The 18,675-nt window shown below is 34.8% G+C and overlaps 2 protein-coding genes across 2 annotated transcripts; both read right to left on the bottom strand.

The window, feature by feature from the left end:
- Positions 1-3,185: 3,185 nt before the first annotated feature.
- LOC134271967 (transcription intermediary factor 1-beta-like) lies at positions 3,186-4,979 on the bottom strand. The gene has a single exon (XM_062754203.1). It carries the CDS (start codon positions 4,934-4,936, stop codon positions 3,242-3,244), a length of 1,695 nt encoding a protein of 564 aa, XP_062610187.1. The 5' UTR covers positions 4,937-4,979; the 3' UTR covers positions 3,186-3,241.
- A 1,696-nt stretch (positions 4,980-6,675) lies between these two features.
- LOC134271969 (uncharacterized protein C01C4.2-like) lies at positions 6,676-16,179 on the bottom strand. The gene is made up of 3 exons (XM_062754205.1): positions 16,158-16,179; positions 15,885-16,040; positions 6,676-7,374 (listed from the first exon to the last, which is right to left on the bottom strand). Exons 1-3 carry the CDS (start codon positions 16,177-16,179, stop codon positions 6,980-6,982), a joined length of 573 nt encoding a protein of 190 aa, XP_062610189.1. The 3' UTR covers positions 6,676-6,979.
- Positions 16,180-18,675: the final 2,496 nt, after the last annotated feature.

Here is an 18,675-nt window from a genome sequence, read left to right as displayed (position 1 = left end):
TACACCGAACTATTTGGGGGAAAGTTAAAAACTCAGGCAAATTCAATGCATTGAAATAACCTCACATAACCAACCCACATTCGCGTAAATTTAAAGTATTATCAGTCATTCTACGGGTCAATTTAGGCACAGACACTTGGGGTATGTACCCCCCCCCCCCCCTCACCCCCCTTTTCCATTTTTTTCTTTTTAAATCTGGGTTCGAATCACCTTTTTTCCTATGTTTCTATTCTAATATGCACTATATGTTATCAATAATATAACCCTTTTGTAACATTATTTATAACATAAAGTACATATTAGAATAGAAAAATAGGGAAAAGGTGACTCGAACCCAGATTTAAAAAGAATAAAATGCCTGTGAATTTAGGGTATATATCATAACCAAAAAAAAAAATAATAATTTTTTCAAACAGCCAATTGCACACTTTATTTCACTAAGGAACATATCTCTGCACTTGAGAAAAATTATACTCAACAGTATCTTTAACTTTTTAGTTTTTATAACAATTTCAATTTACCATTCGTTTTAAGGCTATATTACGCGGAAGTTATTGCTTAATTAAACAGCTAAGACCTATTAGTTTTAAATAAACCTGAACTTTACACATTTTTTATTTTCTTACGTTCAGTATGTATAACACTAAATATTAGGTTTGAAGTCTCGCATGCATTGATCCGATATTAAACCTTCTGCAAAAATATCGTTACGGAAGTAATCAACACGAAAAATTCCCAGCATTAAAAATTGAATAAAAGTAACATTTATTTAAAGATGCTGATCAAAAGTATGAAGTATTCGCCGTAAAAATAATACAAACTTTTATAATTTCTATTCGCGGATCTAGCGGGGGGGGGGGGCCCCCTCCTAGAAAACGGTGACCCCTCCTCGGAAACACGGATCTACGGAAGCCCGTTGGTGCCACGTACGAAAAATATTTTATCTGGACGCCGCCACATAAATTATTTTGCAAAAGGTGAGTGTTATTGGGTTAAGAAGATGGATGTTGACACAGCCGCTGCTTATTGATAAAAAGGTTAATGATAAAAAAAGAATTCTGAAATATTGGAACACCATTGTTAGAAATCCAAAATGCAAAACTTTATTTAATTCTCAACCAATCATAGCTTACAGCAAATACAAGAATATAGGTGACGAGATAACCCGGTCTCACCTAAAACTAACTCCATGATTTCTGTCCCTGATCCCTGATGAGGCTTCTTAATAACCGAAACACTCTACAAATACTTGCATAATTCAAATCAAATATTGATCTGTTCTATGCAGAAACATATCTACTAGAAGTTGGATTGGAGTGTTGGTTCATAATAAATCTCTTACAAGTTTGGTTGACTGATGTCGCTATTATAATTTTTACACTGTATCCACCTCTGAAATCACACGTTAAAACATATGCATTCACGCGCATCAGGAAGCCAGGTGTTATCTGACGGACGCCATATAAATTATGTGGCGGCCGCCAAATATTATGTAGCGGGTAAATATTTGGCGGCTGCCAGATGTTATATAGCGGCCGCCAGATAAATGTGTGGCGGCCGCCAGATAAATTATGTGGCGGCCGCCATATATTTTAAAGTAGCGGCCGCCAGATAAAATATTTATCGTACGTGGCACCAACGGGCTTCTGTACGGATCTATGTGATAATGGTATGAAAAGGCATTTATAGGAAGCATCTTTTACCCCCCCCCCCCCAACACACGCACACACACACACACCGAAATAGGTTTTTCACTTTTGGGAAATGAATGTACGTCTTTTCATTTTTATTTTTTTTTGCTTGTCAAGAAATTTCTGGGTTGGAATTTATTTCTTGACTGGGGTGGAACCCCCCCCCTCCCCCTGGAAAAAAATTCTGAATCCGCGCCTGATTTCTAATGAATAATTTCTTGAATTACCGTTAGACCGTTTATACGGAAATTAAATTTTTAAGGAACACAGTCTTTTTTTGTCCATTTCATTCTTTTATGGTCTAATTTACCTGACTCGCAACTAGAATCAATCATGTAAGGGTTCGTGGTCACTTACAGGTACGTTTTAGTTCTTTGTGAAATCTGCATTCTGTACGTGTGTGATAATAAAAACAAAATTGTTACGGGAGTTAATTGATTTTCAATTGACATGCTTTGATTTCGTATGAAAGAAGATATATAAATTATAAAATAAAAATTTTATATAGCGCCATATCTTTTATTTATACTCTAAGCGCTTTACATACCTGTAGATATTGTAATCTACATAATAAAAGGAAGAATAAAATAATCCTACATACACCTATAAAAAAATTAAGAAAACCTGAAAAATACAGTCATACATTAATACAAGTCATACGTATGTATATATTTCATTTCAAAGAAAGGCCTCTCTAAAAAGATGAGTCTTGTGTTCCCTTTTTTAAAAAAACTTCATTTTTCAACTTGTCGAATATCCTATTCCAGTGCATTACTCTGTCATAAGTTATCTGTTCTCTTTTTACATAAGAAAATACTTTTTGAACGTTCAGTGGAATCTAATCAGAAAGCTTATACATGGAGCTGAAAAATCTTGAAATTTGTTAACGATTGAAGCCCTGTCAAAATTTGCAGTTAAATACGTTTTTAAACATTACACATTTATTGACTGAATTCGAGGGCAACATGCATTTTGTTGGACCCAAGAACCAAACACGGCCTCAGGCAGACAGTTTGGTTCGAGGATTGAAAGAACGCATTGTTATACCTTTAAAAGTTCATTCCTATACAAATGTATATGAAAAATAGTCTAACATTCGTAATGATTTACTGAGCAGGCGTAAAAAAAATCGATGACCGAGGGAGATGTTGGACTGGTCGATGAGATGTTGGACCGTATTTCCGACAAAAATCATCGAAACGAAACTAACTGTTTTTAATCTTATCCTATTAAGGTACACTAACATGCTCAAAATAAATTCAACTAAATTAACAACAACATTGTTTTCCAAAATTTTAATCTTTTTCTAATTCATTTTTAGTCCTAATTTATCATAAAACAAACCAAAAAGAAATAAAACCAAAACAAAGCATATCAATCAAACTAAATAAGAACATTCATAAATGGCTATACGGCATACAAAAGTTTTTCCGACAACTCAAACACGATGAACATGATTATCAATGTCCTGTCTTGGAAGTTAAAGAAAATTTAAATAAAACAAACAACATCTTCTTTGTTGAATCTGTTGACATTTTTGCGCTACAGTTTTACTTCTCCTCGGTCTGACTTTTTGATCCACAAGATTCAAAATTGTACAGTCTGACTTCGTTCTGACATGTTAGTAAAAGCCTCGGTCTAGATCCCATTACAGCTACACGAACTGCCATCGGATTGTCGATTGCTTTGTCTTTGTCTTTAGAAAGAATCTGTCTCACAAATTCACCATTCATGTTCATTTGTAATACATTGTTGGTACTGCACCCCACAATGTAGATATTACCATCAGGATCACAAGAAACTCCTAGAGGATAGCTCAAATGTTCGTGTTCGAATGTAAATTCTTGGGTTCCCAGTTTATCATCATGCAGAACGTAAACTTTACCATTTTCAATATGGTGCGAATAAATGATACGTCTAGAATAAAGACAAAGTCCATATACGTAGCCCTTTTTGACTGTTACGGTGTGTAGAATGGTTCCGTTGTCGTCAATATGTCGGAGCAATCCATCGGTTGAGGAGACAATGAGAGTACCATTGTCACAAGCAATTCCATTCGGTTTGAATGATAGATTGAGTATTTTGGTAGTAGTTAGAAAGGGGCTTTTGTCCATTGCCAAATCAACAAATTCTATGCTTGAACGGGGTGAGCGAATGGTGACTGCAACCGACAATTCACCTGTTTTTGTCATTGCCCAAGGTTTCCCTGACAATTTACTCGAAGCAACATGACATTCGTTAATATGGAAGAGATCCAATAAATTGTGATTGTCGCATATTGCAAGAACATGGTCGTCTCTAATGGCTTCAACGTCTGTCAGTCTGCATCCAGATTTAACCAAGACACTTTCCAGAACTAATGTGGAATTCAAATAATCTGTCTTTGAATTTGTGTCCGTTTCCTCGACAACAAGTTCGCCAAATGGTTTTGGTTCTTGCAGAACTTTTGTCAGAATGGCGTCATCCTCTAATTTTATATCAACACTTTTATAACTGGATTGAACTGCACCTAAATTTTCTTTAAGGGATTTATAATTTTTCTGTATTTCCTTCATTGCAAGGAAAAGTGACATCTTGTTTTTATCGTTTGGATTTTTCAATTTTGCAATGTCGTTATCAAGATTTTCTTGAAAGTCGGATAACATTCCGATCTTATCCACAAATTGTGTGTTTTTGTCCCTCTCAACCCTCTCTAGTTGTTCTATAAATTCAGCCTCTTTCTCGTTCAAAAATTCCACCATCGACTGTTTTATTGATCGTATATGCGAACGAACATCATTAACTTGAACATGGAATTTCTCTTTACTTTTAGTAATGTTAGCTGTATCGTCTGTACATTCTCCTTTCAAATTTTCCAGCAATTCTCGCAATTTCTTTACTTCATTACTATCACTTGCCTGTTTAGCACATTCCTCCAAATTTTCAACCTTCTCACATTTTCGATGCTCTGTCGTTGCACACATCAAACAACAAGCCTGTTCATGATCAAAACAATACACCTCTAGTTTCCGATCAGCATGTTTTTCACAAAAAAATGTCATGTTAGAACAACAGTCCGCTGTTTCTGCATCATCTAGCGACAGCACGCGGTGTTCCATAGACAAACGGTTAGCGTGGTGGCAGTTGGCGCATTTCTCGCACAGATCGTCACAGCAGTCGATACATCGTGACGTAGCAAGTTCAACCGAGTTCATACGCTGACAGATGTCGCAGGATTTTTTGTTGGAATTTTCCACATGTGCCATGTCTGTATGCAAAACAAGTACACCTACACTCGGGTCACGTAGTTTGTTCACTATGCTAAATATATGCAATAGATTTAAGGAGATAACATTACTTTTACAGCAAACCTCGTCCTTTGTGTTTCCTCACACAATTGCGTTATTCCACTGATTTTTCCACAAACACTGCACTGTTTATCTAGCCACTTTCGGAAAATAAAACACACGTGTTTATCTGTAAGGTGAATTGAGATTCTGCGCTTTCGCAGCGCAATGTTATCTTTAAATTGCGGAAATGTTTCACACCGTAATAAAAAAAAGCTACCTATTTAAGTCAACTGGATTATTTTTGAAACGTTTGCAGACTCATCATTATTATTAAATCATCATCAGTTACCGTAATCCCTGACATATCAAATCAAATAGCTTAAAAGATTTCCGAGGGTGTGATATACAAAATGCGATCAGGAAACGGAAATGCGAACATGTACACAGCTAGTGTCTCAATTTATCATCCTGTTTTTATCTGTGTTAAACATATTTAAACTGTGATAAGGTTTGTATACATCAGAATTTATCGTTCGTGTCCCATGACAATTTTTAAAATATAACTTAAGTTAGGTACAACCATTATAATAAGGCTCCATTATTTCTTTTAATTAAACTTATAAGTTCCAAAGGACAGAAACTTAAGTTTATATGCAACACTTTTTATTATAAAATAAATATCAAAACTATTAAGACAAAAAGAAATTAAACTGATAAATGAACATAAATATTAATTTTTAAAAATGTCATTCTACTGACAGTGGAGCGGATGAGACTCATTTTAATCCTCTATTTTTTTTTTTTTACTTTTGTATCACCAGACAATTTTAAGGATACTGGTAAACTCATTGATTATTGTACCTCCATAAAAACTTTGTCTAAATAAAAAACGCGTGGATAAATAAACTTCATTTTGTCTAGTAACTACATCCTCATAAAATGTATTGGAGTTATCTTTCTTTGTATGTACATGGAATATATTTAGTTGGATTTTTTGCAAAAGGACTAATGAGAAACCTTTTGATCATCATAACAAACTGGGACGAAATGGAAGCCCACCACCACCGCCACCAAGAGCAAAGAACAATGAAGATTGTGTACAGGGTAACCAGGTCGGAATATACAGTCATGCATGTAGAGAGATCAAATAGCCTTTTAAAGGTATTCAATGTATAATGGCCATGTTTTGTACATATACTAAATGAATGGTTCAAATTGATCAATTACGGTATGGTAGCATTTTGAAATAAACATACTCTACCAAAGCAATTTACAAAAATTTAAATTTTGTCCAATATTAAAATTTTGCCCCTTATCTAAATTATGCTCATTTCTTTTTCATCGTGATCTCAAAATTGTTCAAAAGTCCCTTGAAGTTCGTTATATATTGAATTGCTTAAAGTCCACCAATTTTCACGCATTTCAAAGTTATATATCAGTCTTTATTGGTATATTTTGTACTGTTTTTCATCCCTTCAGAAATTTTTGCTGACACCTGATCTGATTCCTGCAATATCACTAGGATTGGATGACACTCCTCCAACAATGAAGAAATCCACAAAACCATATCCTTTGGTATAAAAAGTGATAAACAGCTTTTATATCATATATATATTTTAAAAAAGAAGACAGATCTGACGCTAGCTAATTACTGCGGTTCATTACATTGTACCAAAAATGAAAAAATAGACTACTGAAATTGTATATTTTTTTAAGTATATTTAATAATAAAAACTTAAAAAGGTTGTATGGAAATATAATCAATATATACATATACAGAGAACAACTTGGCAATGGTGAAACGGTTACAAATAACATTGTGAATCACTACAACCTTTTACAAATGTTTCACAGAATTGATATGACGTACAGAATATCAATGGTGAACGATAAACATCATCATCATCTGCTCAATAAAATGGAATTAAAATAAGAATGTCGACGACTACATATACTATGATTTATATCTTATTATAAATAACGGGAACAGAAAACGATTGCAATAATTCGATCACTTGTCTATTTATCAGACTTGTGGTGGGGTGGAATGTAGTAACGCTCAACTTTATATAGGCCAACTAAGCCACAACGACGGGTTTTCAGAGTCTCAAAGAAATCCATGGCCACATTTAAGTGTTCCATTCCGTTTTCACACTCACAGAGGATCAAGTATGCAAAATTTTCAGTTCGCATCGTTGCCCTGAGAAAAGTTATCCTTCGAAGCTTAAGGACCCTGGGACAGTTCCAGAGAATGAATTTCGCGCCACTCCACGTGCTCCACAACTCCTCCATTGATGGCGTCTGCTCGAGCGCGTGGAATGACGTCAGATAATACACGCTATCCTTGCTGACTGGTGTACGAGGTAACTGTTTCACTCCATCTCTTACAATACATTCAATTTCATCGTAAAATTCTGCAATATAAATTAATATTCATAATTACATGTACCTAGTTCCACAATCTCATGTTTTTAAAGATATACTAAGTCTTCATTATTATTCTCCAAATCTCTGAGTTTCACAAATAAAATATGGAGACAACGAAATGTAATCAAGTTCAAAAGGCCATAATGATTGAAACAATTCAAATTGGGAGGAGAGTAATCAGGACCTCTTAATCGGAGGTGGGATCAGGTGCCAAAGAGGAGTAAGCACCCCCAGCTGTCCACTGGTCACAACAGATAAGTCTGAATTCAACTAAATGATAATTATACTATATGCTGGAAAGGTCACCCTTTCACCCCCAAAACTTGCAAAATGTTGACTAGCACTGTTGATATTCTTGTTCTTATCAACTTGTTTGTGAAAACCTTTCAGAGACCAGAAGAACGTATGCAATAGTAAGACGTTCGTCGTCTGTCTGGCCGTTCGTTTGTCTGTAAACAATATTTTCAAAATACTTCTCTTCTTACAGTTTTGGTCTGCTTTCAATACTAGTATTATAACATGGAATAAAGGCAAACTACATTAAGACATATGATAGACCTATATTACTTAAAGTAGAAATTTCTGTTATTTGGTCTGATTTCAATATAATTTTGCACACAAGTAGACAACACTAAGGTACATAAATCTATGTCGGTTTTTGATTTTTGATGAGCTGAGTTGCCACATGATGGTTACTAAAAGTAGAAAAATCTTCTTGAGAAATACTTTTGGAACACTTATCTTCCTATATATACAGATTGGTCTGATTTTAACGTGACATGCAGTAAGACTACACAGAGATGTTTTGTTATAGGTACAAACCAGTTGAGCTGCAGTCTCGACAGCTTCTTCTGATTTAGAAATTGTTCCTAGTATGTAGAGCCTGCTTTCGCGAATAGTATCAAATGGCAGCAAAAACTTCAAATTACGTGTATAGTTCTATATACAATAAGGGAAGTTGAAGTATACAAGTTAGGTATTTTTATGTTGTATACCATTAACGTATTTGAATTAAATGTGTCTGATTTGCTGGTATCTTTTATGTTCATTAGCCTAAGCTATATCAAGTTCTTTATTTAATGGAGTGTTGTTAATTGAGAATACGTCGTCAATATACTGCGGTATCTGAATGTCGTTGCAGGCCAAAGCAAGTGTTTCTTCTTCTCATATAGTTTGAATTATACATTATATATAGGCACACTGTGTTCCCATTAGGAATTCACGCAGATTGTTGGAAGACCTTATCTCCAAAAACCACAAAGATATTGTGAATCAAAAACTCAAGCAATTATTATAATCAACTCCAGTGAACTTGATGTGTGCACAAGGCGATGGCGCGATAACGATGAAGCGATGGTGCGATGACGATAGAGCTATGGTGCGATAGCGCGATGACGATGATGCGATGGCGCGATAATGCAATGACGATGGTGCGATAGAACGATAGAGTAAAAGTGAATATCGCTTCATCGTCATCGTACCATCGCGCCATCGTTATCGCACCATAGTGTCATCGCTATCGCACCATCGCGTCATAGCACCATCGCTTCATCGTGCTATCGTACCATCGTCATCGCATTATCGCGCCATCGCTTCATCGTCATCGCACTATCGCACCATCACTTCATCGTTATCGCACCATCGCTTCATCGTCATCGCATTATCGTGTCATCGCATTATCAACCCAAACCTCGATGGTGCGATGATGCGATAGTGAACTGCATGGCCCTATCCGGATTCCATAGTATGGGTGTTCCATTATCTTATTTTGATAGCAACAAGAATTCAAAGGAAAAAAAAACCTTTAAAAAACCTTTATTTGCTTCACACTATGTCCATTTTTTTTATCCATTTAGGAATTCGTTAACAAGTATTGGTTCAACACATTTAATACAATTTCTCTTCATATATAGATTTATCAGCTGTCACAGAAATAATTACTAAATATGTTGATTTATATTTGTGATCACGAAAATCAAATCCCAGAGAAGCAGCTGTGGGGATCTGATACAAAATTCTCGTGGGTCTGCAATTAACTCAATTTGTCATTCTCATTATGTTCCCCAAACGAAGTTGGGGAACATATTGTTTTTACTCTGTTTCTTATTATTATTAAGGTCTTCCGTCTTCACGGAAGACCTTATAGTGATTCTACTGTTTCTTATTATTAAGGTCTTCCGTCTTCACGGAAGACCTTATAGTGATTCTACTGTTTCTTATTATTCTTATTATTATTATTATTATTCTTTTTTTTGACAAAATTTTGTGCAGGCGATTTCTCAAAAACTATTCAGCGGTTTTTCATGAAACTTTCACAAAATATGCGTCATTATATGAAGTTGTTACATCCGAAGAAAAATTTGGAAAATTCGCTTCTGGTGCCAAGTTATGGACAATTTCCTGATTTTAAAATGCGATTTTGTCGCGCACTTTTATCGAAAATGACTAAGGATATGAACTGGAGACTTATTGGAGATGATAGATCATGACTTTGTGAATTGCAGAATCGCCTTTTTGTGCGTCGTCAGTACTTCCGGTCGTTACGAGATGCAAATTTAAAAAAATCGTATTTTCTAACTTTTTTGTTTTTCAGTATTTTTCATTTATATTTGGTTTGGTAATAGAAGCCCTCCTTATAATGCTTCCTATATAATTTGTTTGAATGTTGATTAATCTAAACTCTAGATATTAGCATTCAAAAATCTGAAGCGGGTCCAAAATGGCGGCTGTCTCTGTCAATGCCGACATTTCGCAATAGTGGTTTACGGAGGCAGCCGAGCGTTTGCTTTAACGAAAGTAACATATGAATAAATGAAATGTAAAGGAATACTTGGATTGTCACGTCGTAGTTTCGTTGCAGTTCTGGGTCAAACTAACGTCTTCTATAATTGGTTTTGGCTGGTATTCAAAGTAGAAAAAGAAAAGACTAAATGTGCTGGTTTTCAAAGTACAAAGAGAAAAGACTAAATGTGCAAATGAAACTCGATACCTAATATCTTTTGTGCATCAGAAAAACAGATCTTAAACCATACTTATAAGTAATACTTTCTCATAAAAGAATATCAATTAATATTGTCAGTATAAATCTTAACCACTGTTTTTCCTACGCACACTTGTGTCATATTAAACTATTAAATAAGATGGAAATAAGAAAACGATGTTTTTAAAGATTGCTTCATGGAGTTTATTTTAGCATTCTTGTCTCAAAGACCTGATTCAAGTTATTGAGCATAAATGATATCTGATTCCTTGACCATCGAAGGACGAGCCATGTTTTTCGGCGAAACGTTTCAACCTTTTTCGATTAACTAATCGGGATAGTTCACTTTGGGGATAAACAGGAAATTGAAAAAAAAAAATTCATAACCGTTTCATCGCTTTAGTGTTACATGCATATACAATATGGAATTTTTAAAATGTGATAAATAAACTTTCTAAATCTTGAATCTTAGGCTATAAGAACGTTCTTTTTTTAAATTTCATTGAAGCTATCACACCTATTAAATAGAACATTCCAAAGAAAAAGCGCAAAGATTAACTCGTGGCGTTTGGTGCTAAATTTTGAATAGTGACATGCCTTTCATAATTTTAAGAGAGAAGCATATTCGTTAATATATACAAGTAAATTTAGTGTAGAGGTCCCTAGCTTAATATTTAGTGCTTTGGGTTCAATCCCCCTTGTGTGCAAATCTTTTTTTACTCTTTCAGCTCGATTTTACGTCTTCTTTCCGGAATCGGACGGAAGACCTCTCGTTGCTCGCAACGAGTTTCATATCTAGTTATTATTATTATTATTATTATTCTTTTTTTGACAAAATTTTGTGCAGACGATTTCTCGAAAACTATTCAGCAGTTTTTCATGGAACTTTCACAAAATATGTGTCATTATATGAAGTTGTTACATCCGTAGAGAAATTTGAAAAATTCGCTTTTGGTGCCAAGTTATGGACAATTTCCTGATTTTAAAATGCGATTTTGTCGCGCACTTTTATCGAAAATGGCTGAGGATATGCACTGGAGACTTATTGGAGATGATAGATCATGACTTTGTGGTTTGCAGAATCGCCTTTTCGTGCGTCGTCATTACTTCCAGTCGCTACGAGATGCAAATTGAAAAAAATCGTATTTTCTAACTTTTTTGTTTTTCGGTATTTTTCATTCATTTTTGGTATGTAAATAGAAACCCTTCTAATAATGCTTACTATATAATTTGTTTGAATGCTGATAAATCTAAACTCTGGATATTAGCATTCAAAAATCTGAAGCGGGTCCAAAATGGCGGCTGTCTATGTCAACGCCGACATTTCGCAATAGGGGTTTACGGAGGCAGCCGAGCGTTTGCTTGAACGAAAGTAACATAAGGATAAATGAAATGTAAAGGAATACTTGGATTGTCACGTCGTAGTTACGTTGCAGTTCTGTGTCAAACTAACGTCTTCTATAATTGGTTTTGGCTGGTTCTCAAGGTAGAAAAAGAAAAGACTAAATGTGTAAATGAAATATCTTTTGTGCACCACGGAAAAACAGATCTTAAATCATACCTATAAATAATACTTTTTCAAAAAAGAATATCAATTATGTCAATATCAATATCAAATATAAATCTCAACCGCTGTTTTTTCTATGCACAATTGTGTCATATTAAACTAATAATAAGACAAAAATAAGAAAACGATTTTTTTTAAAGATCGCTTCATGGACTTTATTTTAGCATTCTTGTCTAAAAGACCTGATTCAAGTTATTGAGCATAAATGATATCTGATTCCTTGACCGTCGTAAATGTAGGGCGAGCCATGTTTTTCGGTGAAACGTTTCAACCTTTCTCGATTAACTAATCGGAATAGTTCACTTTGGGGAAAAACAGGAAATTGAAAAAAAAAATTAAAAATTTATAACCGTTTCATCGCTTTTGTGTTACATGCATATATACAATATGGAATTTATCAAATGTGTTAAATGTAAATATAACTTCTAAACTTCCAAACGTAGGATATAAGAACTTTTTTTTTTAAAATTTCATTGAAGCTATCACACGTATTTAATAGAACATTCCAAAGAAAAGGTGCGAAGATTAACTCGTGGCGTTTGGCGCTAAATTTTGAATAGTGGTCCGCCTTTGTAAATTTTAAGAGAGAAGCACTGTTTCGTGAATCACATATATACAAGTAGATTAAGAGTAGAGGTCACTATTGCATAATATTTTGAGCGTTGGAATTTCATGCTGGAGACTTGCGTTCAATCCCCCTTGTGTGCAAATGTGTGGGTTTTTTTTCTCTACATTTTCAGCTTCGTTTCACGTTTTCTTTCCGGAATCGGACGGAAGACCTCTCGTTGCTCGCAACGAGTTTCATATCTAGTTATTATTATTATTTTTCTTCTTCCTGGGAAAATCTTTTCCGCGAATGATCTTGTAAACTACACGTCCGACTTAGGTGAAACCTTTTTAGGGTCAGTAGGCATGTTATGTAGATTTGCGGAACGAAGGTCATTTTGCGCGCACGTGCTTGCAAGAGCGCGCACGTGCAACGCGTGAAATGACCAAAATAATAGATACAGCCGTAACTTTTCTATTTTTTGATTATATGCTTTGATACTCATAATATAAGTATATATTAGTAGTATAGACGTGTTGACATGGTCAAAATAGCAAGATCTCACGCGCATGCACGTGCGCTTCGCTCTGATTGGCTGAAACTAAAGTCTCAATATCTTTCTTGTTTTTCGTCATAATCCTTTGAAATTTTGAACTTAGTCACACAATATAAAGATCTACAGCAGGATATATAATAATTTTCATGAAAGCACGTACATGCGTGTGTGCTGGCAAGATCGCGCACGTGCAACATGTGAAATTACCAAGATAATGGATGAAGCCGTAACTTTTCTATTTCTTGATGGAATTTTTTGAAACTCACAATGCATGAATAAAGTAGTAGTATGGACAAGATGACATGGTCAAAATTGCAAGATATTACGCACATGCACGTGCGCTTTGCTCTGATTGGCTGAAACTAAAGTCTCAATATCTCTCTTGTTTTACGTCATAATCCTTTGAAATTTTGAACTTAGTCACATATTATGAAGATCTAAAGCATGGTATATAAGAATTATCATGAAAGCGCATAAATCAACGTGTGCTGCAATCTGATTGGCTGAAACTTTACATGCCTATATCTTTCTTGTTTCTCAACAAAACAGGATGAAGTTTAGAATATGAATAGGTATTATGGATTCCTACATGATATTGCTATCAAAATTGAATGCAAGGACGTGTTTGCATGCACATGTGCACACGCAATGCGTAAAATGAACAATATGTTTGAAAAACGGTAAAATTTATATTTGTATGACTTTTTATTGATTTCTGGAATATAAGGATATGTTAATGGTTTAGACAACATGTCATGATCACCTTGCATGTGCATGCACGTGCGTTTGCGAACAATGCGTTAAATGACAAAAAAGTGATATAATTGTAGCTTTTAAAATTCTTTTATGAAATCCTGCGATACTAAGCATATTGAAAAAACGTTTTAAAGGAAATCTGCACAAAAAGGGAGTTGGGGAGCGTTTGGGGAACATCTGTAACGGTCCCCGTTACAATTAGAACTAGTTTACTTTGTATCCATCCTATGTATACATGCAAGCGGATCAGACTTCCTTATGCCACGAGAAATGTACGAACCAAAGCTTCGGGAGCTTCTTTGTTTGGTAACTCTTCTGGGGGGATATCTAATTCTTAAGGGAGAATGTAGTTCTTATACTAGTTAAAAAATGACAGTTTCAGTTAAATAGGTCAGCCAGATCTTTTGTCTGGTGTCCCTTCGCTGATCAGGGGATGGCATTCATTATTATATAATGTACGCTTTATTTATTCAATATCAATATTTTTATCCATATCATTTTAGCAGATATAAACCTTGTTCCTTCATGGGTTAAGGAAGAAAAACGCCCTGCTAAGAAAGATAACTTTTCCAATGATACTTTTAACAAAAATACAACAAAAATTCAGTTTAGTAGGTGAATCTCCGGTACATTATTTCATAATGAAAATACAGCAATATAGATAAATTCATCTTTTATTGATAAAGAAGGAATCTTTAAAAGATTTCCCAAAATATCTATCTCCTACCCTTTTAAAACTTGTTCCATATTTCTTGCATTTTTGACCAAAGTGAACTTGTACGGCAGATATACAATATGACAATAGGACTCAGTCAATGGATTTTTGGATTATGTTTTACATTCGGACAAATTGTTTTCCTCTCTTATATGACAATATTGGCGAAGGATAATTTTTATATCGATTTTGTTGCATTGTCGCGCTTTCCCATGATAACGTTACTCCGTTAGCCCAAACATAGTGCTCAATTTTATCTAACAACATAAAAAGATCTCCTTAGAGGGGGGCGATCGTGTTCAACATTTATATTTTATCCAATGATGAGATTTCTTATTGAAACAGAGGAACTTGCCGATCCATTTCTGAACAAAACACTTTCACACGTATAGAATCCTGCAAATATTTTTTTTATTCTTCTTTTTGGGGTTAAATATTCATCTTTTCACCTTAATGAGATATCAAAATTGTCCCCATGTTTGATGTGTCAATAATTTAACATTCAGATCCTCTGAAAGGCATCCATTGGAAAATCAAATTCAATGGGGACAGTCGAGAAGCAAATCATATTATCCGGAATTTCCTTTACTTCTGCTGGAGATAAAACGAATAAACTTTGAATTCTTGATGTAATTCGGACCTAAAGCAGAAGTCAGTAATTTTAAGCAATCCTTAAGTTTACATTAAAGGTATGAAGCAAAGCGGTATTTTAAAAGAGAGAGTACTCAAGCTATTTTAATTATCTACACACGCAAATAAACAATCTTCCATGCATAGTTGTCGTTCGTTTCTCTCTCTCAGACACCTCTGCAATGGGTTCACGTCAAGAATTTTGACATAACGTATAAAAAGTAATATTTGCAGGATTGTTTCAAATTAAATCAAACGTTCTGGATTAATTTAGTAAATATCTATCTGAAAAGTCAGAAATAAACATATAAATTGAATTATAATGAATTAAAACAAACGCACTATTTCTCGTGTTTATCACTGTGATATACGCGAGCCAACGACAGAGGTGAATGTATGAGCCGATGGTAGAGAGTGGCAAATAAAGTTAGTAACGGGGGGATTTCGGTCCAGAATAGAATGGGAGAAAGAATTCAGTAGAAGGATGTCTTTATGAAGAAAACAGCTTGATAAAGTAATGTGGAATGTTGATATACAAATATAATTCGTATTTTTCTATTATAGATTATGAAAGAGACATGCCACTATTCGCAAAATCTTTATTAATCTGACAACAATCACTAGTATGTCGGGGTATGGGGGGGGGTACGTTTTGCCCATGATAATTTAAAACAAAGAAGTCGACTTATTTTGTTAATGACTTATTGAGCATGCCTGTAGATTAAGCTAAAATTTGTTATTCATACCTGGTTGTATTATTCTGTTCCCTAACACTTCTATGGAAAATTTATGGTTGTGGACGCGTAGAATGTCCATCTGGGCATGGTTCTTTTGTTCTGACTGTCTTCGGAAGTCCTTGATCCCACTGAAGAAGACCGAGTAATCCACATACGAGTACTGAGCTGTAACGAAAAAATACACACTGATTGAGATTAAGCTCATTCAAGCTAAAACTAGAGCGGGAAAGGATGGGGTTACATGAGAATATCATACCCCAAAAAAAATCTTTAAAATTTTACTTGTAAAGAATTCCAAGGCCATAATTATTACTATTAATAATAATAATCGTGAATTTTTTCCCCAGAGCTGACCCCTAGGAGTAGAACGGAGCCTCTGAGAAGTTTTACATAGGAATATAAATGAAAAGGGGAAAAAATCTTTACAAAATAAATCACCTTCACACGAAAGCAGAGCCTTAAGGTCCATATACATGCATGTAGAAGCATCCTTGAGTAAGGCATATTCAAATTTAATAACAGCCAAGGGTTCCCGAATGAAATCATGTCCCTCAAAAGGGAGAAAATCTGCTTCTTTTCAAGATAAGGATGACCAGAGTGAATAAGGTGAGCGTTCTGACGTATAGGCCTTCTGCTTGTAAATAAGTTTTCGTTTTCGGCTTTTAATCATGATGAATATTGAACGATTCATTTTTTTTTAATTCAGTGGTAGATGAGGTTGTTAAACGATATTGTAATAATTAAACATAAAGAATGGGTCAGAGATAAAAAGAAAATTGTAGACAAAATCAGTTGTAAATAATTCTGTAGAGCAGGTGATTTCAGTTTTCACCCAAAATGTATAATACGCATGCATTGAGATCCCATGAGATGATGAAATTTAACTTACAATGACTTCACAAGCAAGTTCAAAAATACGAGGGTTGATCCAAAAGTTCGTGGAATTTCTTTCTAAAATTTTATCGAAGTTTGATGAAAACAAACAACGGGCATGTTTATAATATAGAGTCATAATGCAACAATATTGGAAAATTCCACCACTTTTCAATTACCAATAAGATCACACCAGCTTTCTAAATGGATTGTTGTGAAACCCGGGGGAGATTACGTCAAGTCTGACATGTCACGTCACGTTATAGAAGCATTTCACCTTAATGTCCAATTCGAACACGTAGTTCTACAAATTGCTCCCCTTTTCTCCTTTTTTCGCAAAGAAAAGCCTGGGTATCCTCTCGCACCAACTTATCTTCATTTTCACTCATATTTTCAAAATGCTCCCATCTTTCCATGTGATGTTCCAATTTCAGTATCAATGTCAAGAACAATACGTCAGCTGACAAGGTACAATAAGGCTTTTAATTTGTCTAGGGATGTAAACGCTTAAATCAGAGCCTCCAAAAGGTGGCCACACCTTTAATCAACGTCCATGGAAGTTCTATTTTCCTTAAATGTCTTATGCCACTGGAAAACTGATACAAAAATGCGTTTTCCCCCAGCCTATGTCAATAACATAAGCATTTAAGCAGAGGGGATTTTCACCAAAACTTATGACTTGCCCGAAATTTGACGTTGTCTAAAAACTTTAAGATGATAATAAATCACTAATATAATAAACTAAATATCCAGTAAAATCAGTAAAACTTTCACACAAAGGTTTATGAAAGATCAAGCAATCCTAATAATGATATAATTTTTTGTTTTATATACCACATAGGGCGGTTTCATTCTTATTTCACGTATTAAGAATTAAAATGATAATAAAGGCGTTAATGCCTCCCCCGCATTTCCAAACAACCGTTTCTATGGCAACTGCGGGAGAGTTACTTTCATAAATATTTAAAATGTGTTTTTTATCTAAAATATTTCTGCAAGTGTCTATATTCTCATTTGTAATTTTCAACCAATTTCACTTAAAATTAAATAAAATATGAAGAAATTCCACGAACTTTTCGATCAACCCTCGTATTTATCAAAATTCCAATTTGATTTCAAGGTCATAATTTTGTCATCTCTATGTAAAAGTCAGACGATTTTCGAGACCTAAAATTGATAATGATTTGATAGTTACATATATTACAAGTAAATTAGTGGTCAGCGTTACACAAGTATCGACAATACTACTTCATAGTATAATTATTTTACACATCATATTACGTATTACACATCGTATATAAAATTATTCGTAAAATAAAATCATGAAATAAAACAGATATACCTAAACCGATATGGTCTCCGGTTATACATGTTTCAAGAAGGCTGTAGTTCTGCGCCCAAGCCATCAAGATTTCATTTGGTCATGTATCAGATCTAATTGTTTTCACAATAAAGGCTTGAAGACAGATACACCATTTAGACTTACGTCTTTTTTATGAGAGAGAGAGAGAGGAGAGAGAGAGAGAGAGAGAGGGAGACCAATGGAAGGGCCATTTGTTTGTGTCAAATTAAAAGTCGCAGTAGCGATTTCAAAATTTTTAGAAACTATCTAAAACTTCTGTGATGATTTTAGTTATATATAAATCGGTATTCGCAACATATTTTATTTTGGTTTTTTTTTTGGTCATTAATTGGGGTTTCGTGTATCTCAGAACATTTATTGTAAAGAGGAAATGAGAGCAAAATAAAGCTAGCCAAACAAATGACATATACGTATCTATACGGAAACATAGCAAGACCGCAGGGGCGTAGCTAGACCAAAATGATGTGCACGCCAAAAAAGGCAGGGGGTCTGGGGGCGCCTTGAGGCCCCCAGTGGGCCCTGGTGGGGGCCCAGGGGGCGAAGCCCCCGGAAGCTCCTGGGTTT

The sequence above is a fragment of the Saccostrea cucullata genome, unplaced genomic scaffold (assembly GCF_032062105.1).
Source record: "Saccostrea cucullata isolate Sc308-1 unplaced genomic scaffold, CSIRO_AGI_Scuc_v1 ctg7814, whole genome shotgun sequence".
Lineage (NCBI taxonomy): Eukaryota > Metazoa > Mollusca > Bivalvia > Ostreida > Ostreidae > Saccostrea > Saccostrea cuccullata.
This window is presented reverse-complemented; position numbering and strand designations above follow the sequence as displayed.

What these genes read in the sequence shown, in the direction of transcription:
- LOC134271969 (XM_062754205.1), bottom strand. Translation starts at nt 16,179, where the DNA reads ATGGCCTTGGAATTCTTTACAA. An exon ending in GGCCTTGGAATTCTTTACAA is followed by an intron (nt 16,041 to 16,157) that starts GTAAAATTTTAA and finishes TTTTCGTTACAG; the next exon opens with CTCAGTACTCGTATGTGGAT. An exon ending in GAACAGAATAATACAACCAG is followed by an intron (nt 7,375 to 15,884) that starts GTATGAATAACA and finishes TTTATATTGCAG; the next exon opens with AATTTTACGATGAAATTGAA.
- LOC134271967 (XM_062754203.1), bottom strand. Translation starts at nt 4,936, where the DNA reads ATGGCACATGTGGAAAATTCCAACAAAAAATCCTGCGACATCTGTCAG.